Below are 8,258 nucleotides of genomic sequence, written 5' to 3' on the forward strand. Positions count from 1 at the left end.
TGGAATTTCTTTCTCTATATGAGATGTTTCACATTGTTTGGACTGAGCTCGCTCTGTATGTGCAATGCAAGAAAATTGGCACAACTTCCTCAAAGGCTCACATTTGGTGCACAGCCTATGTCAACATCATAAATTTCACTTGGCATCTCGACGTACCCCACTGGGCCTCGATTGCGGAGCTGCTGCAGATGCGCTCGAGTCCGTATAATATGTGCATTTCAAACAGAGAAATGCATGAAATGTGCCAGGGAGGAAGCGGAATGAGGCTGTTGTGTTGATTGTAAAAATCCCAAACAAATGTTACTGGAGATCAAAAAATGCTCATTTGTTTGATTTCATGCCGTGGTAAATTTGTGACAGTGTTTAAAAAGTTAGTTACTGCAGTTTTAGTTTTGCAGAGTGGAGGAATGAGATGAAGATGTTGCAGTGGAACAAGCCAAACTACTTGGAAACGGTTCTACATATCCACTTACAGCACAAAGGGATATTTCCAGCACTGCTTCTTCCACCACAGCAGAACATTGTTTTAAGCGCTTCTCTTCATGTAAAGTTGGGATAAAATCTTTGCTGATCAAAAATTATAAAAATGCTTCTCATACAGTTTTATTGAAACATATATTTTTTACATTTCAAAGAGAACAGGAGACAAATACACATTAAAAGATGAAGATTTCAGCTTAAATTGATAAACCTGCTGAAACCCATGTTGACAATTTATGTCTGTTTTTAAAACTCTGTGTTCAGCTCCCAGTTATTTTAGGTAGCCCCGTTGTAACGGAAATGCAAATCCCTGCCGCGCCGGGCTGACATGCCGAGTCAAACTGAGTCAAGCCGAGCCAGCACGTGGGAAAAACTGTCCAAAACTGATGGCCGAGTTGGACGGACAGAAATGGAAGTCAAAGAGGGGATAATGTCCTGACATCTCTAATCTTCTCCACAGAGAGAGAAAGTTATTTCAGTCCTTATTTGAAAAGACAGGACCATCAGTAGGTGCGGGTTGCTAATTGTGTCAAACTGGACATACTGGAAGGACTTACAGTATCATTGAATTCAGTTATAAGGCCTCTGTAAAACGGCAGGCTTGGAGTTATGCCCTCCAACATTTATTCTGGAAACGTGGTAACCCTTTAACCAGGGTGGTGTATAGATGGATGGAACAAATCTCAGCCAAAATGGCAAAGTGATTACTGAGTAATCTAGACTGCATGTGAGGGGTTTGAGCAGAATAATTTAAAATCTTTATCCAGAAAGACTTTTCTTCTGATGTTACATAACACATCTGAACGACAAAATGTTTCTCAGTGGTGAGACTTAAAGGTGCAATATGGGTTAGGGTTAGGGCAGAGGCTAGCTAGTTAGCAACCAACCAAATATTCTTACACATTGCACCTTTAACATAAGCAGTTTTTTTAATAATTCATCACTGTACAATGGATTGGAGCAAACAGCAGCTGTGTGTATTGAGTAACCTGCTCAAATATATTCATCAATATTGCAAATGTTGAGTCATATAAACATGGTATTTCACTGATTCCTTCAGCAGAATGTGTGCATAACAATTTCTGTAACTTGGCAGCAGCTATTGTTTTCAGTTTCTTTCATCAACTGCCAAAAATAGGAAGCTATCCTTTCTATTGCATACTGTACAAAATAGGGAACTTCAGCTTCGCATTGTAATCCCCTGACATTAAAATGCAAGAAATCTGATTGGCTCTCTTTGGGGGACGTTCAAATAATGGGATGTGACAAAGGTAGTGGAAGCAGGCTCAGAAGAAGTTTAAAGATTGATATCTGTGTGTGTGTCTGACTGACAGAGTAATTCTTTTGTCAGCACAGAACAGGACAGAAGTTATGGAGACTACCGGCAGAGAAACACTGCAGGCAGACTTTGATGCATTTGATATTTCTGAGGAGCTTGGATTTCTCCTCGAAGAGCCACTGGTAAGTTTCATTGTCATCTTTTGGGATACAACAGACAGACTCTCTGTGTAGTCTGAAACAAGCATACAAGAGGTCATACCAACATTATACACACTGTACACACACATACACGTTTGTTTACCATTAAGGACTATTTTCTCTTTATCTTCTGCCTTTGTTTAAGTAGTTGGTCAGCTGTCTCAGTGGGCTGAAACAGATGATAATGCTTGTTTTTTCCGTAAGATTATAGAAGGTTATTGATCCGGTGAAAGTCTCCATTCACATGATTGGACCTGCCCACTGTCCACTGTCCACTGTCCAACAAGATGTTCTTGTTATACAAAGTCTTCTTCTTACGAGATAGTTTGTGGGAGTATAACAACACATACAGAAGGGGAAGTCAGTCAACAGTGTATGATAATGATAGATTTGTAAACATTGCAAACCGCACACATCAGCACTGACTGTTCAGTGTGACGTTTTTAGCTGTAACACCGGCAACATGTGCACAGATAGAGTCCAAAAGCCCTGTTGCTCTCAGAATGGACAAATGCCCTCTTGTCTGGTGTTAACTGTAATATTATTTTTCAACTAATATAATGAGGAAGATTTACAACAATATCAACAAACAATGGACACTTTATCAAAACTAAGTCTCTCTAATATGTCCTTTCTCAAACTTTGGGGATTTTCCTGGGTTTGGAATTTTTGTGAAGTGGCACAGCTGGGTGTGTTTGGCATTCATTCATTCATTCTTGGTTTAAAGAAGTGGTACATATTTCGAAAGCGATGTGCGGTTACGCACTGGTTATTGTCACCAGCCACCAGCACCAGGCTCTTTCATGTACACAGACTTCTTTGGTTTTGTACATGTCAAACTGCTCGCTTGTAACTTGAAAACATCTTCAGTCATCACTCTCCTTTCTAATAGGTCTCCTTAAAGCAGCTCCTGAAGCGTGATGTGTTTATTGCCTAAAGGGAATAAGTGTGAATATGTGATAAATAGGGTGTGATACAGCAGAGACATGGCCGTAATTTCTTTTGGTTAATGCAAACAAATGCGTGTGTTTTTTTGTTTTGTCTTTATTTTAATTTCATTCTTCACATTTATCAACAAAACCATAGAAACAGGGATTACTGTGCTACAAAGTTTGGTGCAACTTCACTGTTATTGTCATTATTACCAGTGTTACTATGCACAGAAACTATGGTGACCCAACTTTTACCATCACAAATTCAATTTAGAAAGGAACGGCCACATATTTTTACAGTATAAAGACACACAGATGGATAATTTGGATAATATGATGTCACTGGTGGTTCTCTGGGCCAAGTCTTGGCTTTTCATTTATATTTTAGAGATCTAATGTTAAACTTGTCGGTTATTCATTTTGATCGTCTGCATGGTTTTATGCTCAGAAAGGAAAGGCTTAAGAAGAAGAAAGAGAGGGAGAGGAGTGACTTTGATATGCTTTGTCCAGTAGAAACTGCTTCATTGTCTACAACCCTGATGTAATGATGGTGGTAAAGCATACATCTTTCTATATCTACCTTCATTGTGAATGATGGTTTGGCAACATCAGAGGGAAATAGAGAATTAGTGGGTGGCCCTTTTTCCTCTTGAGCCCCTGCCCCTCAAAATGTCTGTGCACCTCCATGCTGTATACAATGATTTTTCCATCTGGGCATCCCCTGTTTTATGCTTGACTAATTTTCTCAGTTTTCTACTGCCTCCTCTGTTAAATTGCTTTTCTCACTCTGATTGATAGCTGCAGTCATTCCCTGACATGCAGGTCAGGCACAATGGCAAACATGAGCTGATGATGTTACTGATTACACTCGACATGAAAATCCCCCATGCAAAAAAAACAACAAAACAATCAAAAATCAATGAGCAAGTCATTTTGTTTCTTATTGTCGCCCAGACTAACCTTCCAGAGTATTATCGGGTGTGGCAGGACCTGGCAAATAATCTCACACATCTGATAGAATCACGTAAACTACGGGATCTGGTTCATAAGGTGAGAATGAGCGATGCCTTCCTTATGCAAATACTAAGTGCAATCAGAGTTGACAGCCCATGCGTGTAAATGTGGACATACAGTTTTCATTTGTTGAAACACAATCCAGATGCCGCTCTTATGTCCTAACCTCTTGAGTAACCATCGAGAGCTCAGGCTGGCTCACCTCGCGCTGGGATTCATCAGCATGGGATATGTGTGGCAGGAAGGACACCACGCACCTGCTCAGGTAAAACACAACCGACAAAGGAATGAAGGGCAGTGAAAAAACTATGATGATGTCTATAAATATGTATGTTAGCATCTCTGTGAGGCCGCACTTCGGCACAGCTATGCTTGATATAAATGCTTAAAGGTGCAATATGTGATCATAGATACCAGCAACCTTAATATGGCAATATTTTTCTTCATCGAGATCAACGCATTATTCCCTGGGAAATTTCCAAAAATGCTGAAAAATACCTTAGTATGTTAAGGTACAATATGTCAGAATTGCACCTCACATATAGTGGTAGCATTTCACCAGAGTAATTGCTAACTGCTGCTAACTGTATTCTGTTTATACATCCATGATTGTAGCAACCATTAGCTTGTTAGCACAGTTAGCCTTGCAGCTAGCCACTAGCAGAGGAGCTTTGGACTGCTAGGAGAGAGAGGGCTTCAACACAATACATAGATGTCTTTGAAATAATTTCAAAACTGTTGTTTCTTCACATTCTGTTGATAGTATAAGTTGATTTTTGAATGTTGAATGTCTTACATATTGCACCTTTAAAGAAAGAAATGTCCCCTTAAACCAAAAGTTTGAGTCTCTTGAAGGCCGAGACAATCCTCCATCCAAGCTTCGTGGAAATCAGTTCCATAGTTTCTGTGTTCTCCTGCTGACACACCAACAAGTCAACAAACATAACCTGCTTGGATGAGTAACAGGCGGCGCTGCAGGAGACCCTAAAGCCATAGCATTAGCATGTCTGAAACTCTCATTAAAGAGTATTACTGCAGTGAAACTGTGCTGTTGTGGTTGCTTGGCAGATTCTCCCCAAAGCCCTGGCCTGGCCCTTTTGGCAGGTGTCTCACAGGCTCGGCCTTCCACCCATCCTGACGTATGCAGATTCAGTTTTGGCAAACTGGAAATTAAAGGATCCCACAGGGTGAGTAAGGTTCCTTGTTTCATGTCCAGATGTAATGTACATAGTCCACAGACGGTCCTTTATTATAACAGTAACAATACGATAAAGCTGTAAACTTCAGCCACTCATGGAGAATAATAACTTTTGTATTTCTTTCTTTTTTCTTTCATTTTGATTTCAGGGATATGGAAATTGGGTGAGTAAAAGGAAATTTCCCTGTCCTTTTCCCTTTCACGTGATTTGTCATGTCTGACACTGCACAGCTCATCAACTTTCAAAACATCACTTTCAAAAACAGGAACGTGGACTTGATATTTTCCTTTCCTGGTGGGGAGAGTTGCAGGGGATTTTTCATAGTGTCACTGTTGGTCGAGATGGCTGCCAGTTCAGGCATAAGGGTTAGTACTGGCTGCTGCTACTCTCCCTTTTTTTCACGTCTAACTCTTTCTGAACTCCAGTCTGATGCTGTCTGTCCATCTGTCCACTTCCTTTTTTTGCTTCCTGACCACATACTGTGTCTGTGTCTTTATTGCTTGTCCCTCAGTGATGGATTTTAAACTTTTAACTCTAACCAGGGGGCTTTGGAGGTGATGCACGCTATGAAAATCTCAGACCTCATCGGCATACAGAAAGGTCTGGTCAAAGTAACTCAGTCTTTGAAGAAGATGAAGGAAACTTTCAAACTCATGCATAGTAAGTTTAAATTAAAACCTAGCCCAATCTGAATTTAATCAATTTACATGCTGAGCCCTTTATGAAGGCAGAGAAATTCAAGGTAATTAGATTAACTGAATTTGTGCTCCTTTCAGATCACGTCGATCCAACTGTGTTTCATGGAAAATTGAGAATTTTTGTCTCAGGGTGAGTTTTTGGGCTGTCGCAAATTCACACATACCGAAGTTAATAATTATTTTAATATTGATCTCATCAGGTGCAGATTTATCTTCCTTCCTTTCTTTTGTACTTTCCTCTAATGCTGCACCGTATGTTAACGTATAAAATGTTACCTCGTGCTTCTAATTGCATGTGGAGGAATAAAACAAAGTTTAGATTTCATGTATGTGGTTTGAACTAGGTGGCAAGGCAACCCCATGCTTCCAAGGGGGCTGGTGTACGAAGGAGTGAGCAACGAGCCCATTTTGTTATCGGGCGGAAGTGCAGCCCAGAGTTCAGCCATTCAGTGTTTCGATGCTTTGCTGTGCATCCAGCACGAGGACGAGACAGGTAAAGATGCGTTACCTTCAACCTTTGACCTCTCAGTTGCTTCTCACGAATGAATCACGCTGTTTGTGCAGTCAGTTGAAGACTCAGACAGAAGTCTCCAGGAAAGGTTGTTATTTTCTTTCTTTCAACGTCTTTCTTTTCTGTTCTCTTCATTGATTCGCCCCGTCTAGGAGCCTTCCTGACACGCATGAGGGATTACATGCCTCCTGCCCACCGTCAGCTGATAGAGACCCTGTCCGTCTCTCCGTCTCTGCGAGACTTCATCCTGTCCCACTCCAGCTCTGATCTCTGCCAGGCCTACAACTCGTGTGTCTCAGCGCTGGTGGATTTAAGGAGCTACCACCTAAATACTGTGACCAAGTACATCATTGTGCCCGGTAATCAAGCTAGCGCCATGGGCTGCCCACTCAGAGGTGTGGGCAATGTGCTGAACACCAGAGGGACCGGCGGGTCCAACCTAATGGTCTTCCTCAAGGATGTTCGTAACACCGCACAAAAAACACTGATTTTAGAGAGGCAATCTGTGCCGAGAGAAACTGAAATATAATTTATAGCATGTTTTATATCATGCATAATATCCAACACCTTTTTAAGCACTATACTCTGGAGGTTGTATTTATGAAGGATTTTCCAGCGGACCACAATAGGACCTTATTTCGGAAAAGATTATGTACAGTAGTGAACGGTGGGAGACAAATACCTTTTGCAGTTCACTGAGCGGTTTTACACAAAACTAAATCTTTCCGACAAGCTGTGACTTACTTGACATGTTAAATTATCTTTTGAATTGACAAACATCATTTGTGTAATTCATGGCACAATTTAAAAAAGTATTTTTTGTGGTCTTTTTACAACCCAAAGCGTAAACTAACTAACCAGTAGCCACATTGATTTAAAACACCTGCTAGCTACCTAACACCACCAGCCTATTGATAATAATGTATGCAAGTTAACCATGTTAGCTATAGTTAACTAGCTGGCCGGGGATTCTGTCATCTATCGGCTAGCAGTCAGGTTGCGAGAAGGAGCAGGAAATGAAGAGAAGGTGGATATTTCAAAATATGACTGAATTCCTGTCTTGAATTCCCATGAAAATGTTTCAATTTATGAATTTTTTGAATGCAAGAAACTCAGCAGCAAGCTAGAGACGTCGTCAGGTGAGATCCTAAAAATGAATTACAGCTTGGAAATAAAGGAAGGCACTAAAGCTTTAGGATGTTCAGCACATCTAACCTTTAAAGGTTAACATATCTGGTCACACATTTACACAAAAATCCAACATCAGAACGAGTTGTTCCGACCCATGTTGACCTACAACTCTGTGCCCTTGTTCAGTCTTTCAAATGAACTGAGTCTGCAGTGTAATTTGCTGTATTGTACAGCTTGGTTAATGTTTGCAGAACTCTTTAATAACCACACACTTGCAAAGAGAAGAGGTGCGGTCAAACTTTGAAGCAAAGAGGGGGAAGTGAAACTCTGCTTTTCAGCCTGGAATTAAATCTGTGGAAGTCTTGGGGACTTTTCTCCTGATCTTTTTTCTTTAGGACAATAAGTACTGACATAGTTTTGAAGCCCACTTCTGCCAGGGGAAAACAAATGGAAAGTTATACATGATAAAAAATAAAAAACAGTGATGGTGAGCCGAAATGATGAGATACTCACACAAAACTTTTGACTTCATGGCTAAGTCAAACTTTTCATGTATTTCTTTTGGCAGACATAGGCTTCCATACATCACAGACCTTGACATCATTAAATGAACTGCTGCACTTTACTTTGACATAATACTTTCTATAATCACACGATTGATTGTCAAAACCTTTGTACACTATACTAGAGAGGACTATGTGTTTGTTTTCATGCATTTTATTTATTCTGGTTGTATTTGTACCCATGGAATAATGTATAAATTGCAAATCCCAGATGTACCCAGATTATTGTTGAGATAAATGACTCCAATTAC

The 8,258-nt window shown here is 40.3% G+C and overlaps 1 protein-coding gene across 1 annotated transcript; it reads left to right on the forward strand.

Moving 5' to 3' along the window:
* Nucleotides 1–1,851: 1,851 nt before the first annotated feature.
* On the forward strand, nt 1,852–6,842 carry LOC141009048 (indoleamine 2,3-dioxygenase 2-like). The gene is given in 9 exon segments (XM_073481456.1): nt 1,852–1,941; nt 3,846–3,941; nt 4,051–4,170; nt 4,974–5,101; nt 5,370–5,469; nt 5,647–5,764; nt 5,881–5,932; nt 6,147–6,295; nt 6,466–6,842. Coding segments are annotated over 9 exon segments (1,230 nt in total).
* Nucleotides 6,843–8,258: the final 1,416 nt, after the last annotated feature.

This window comes from Pagrus major, chromosome 15 (genome assembly GCF_040436345.1).
Source record: "Pagrus major chromosome 15, Pma_NU_1.0".
NCBI lineage: Eukaryota > Metazoa > Chordata > Actinopteri > Spariformes > Sparidae > Pagrus > Pagrus major.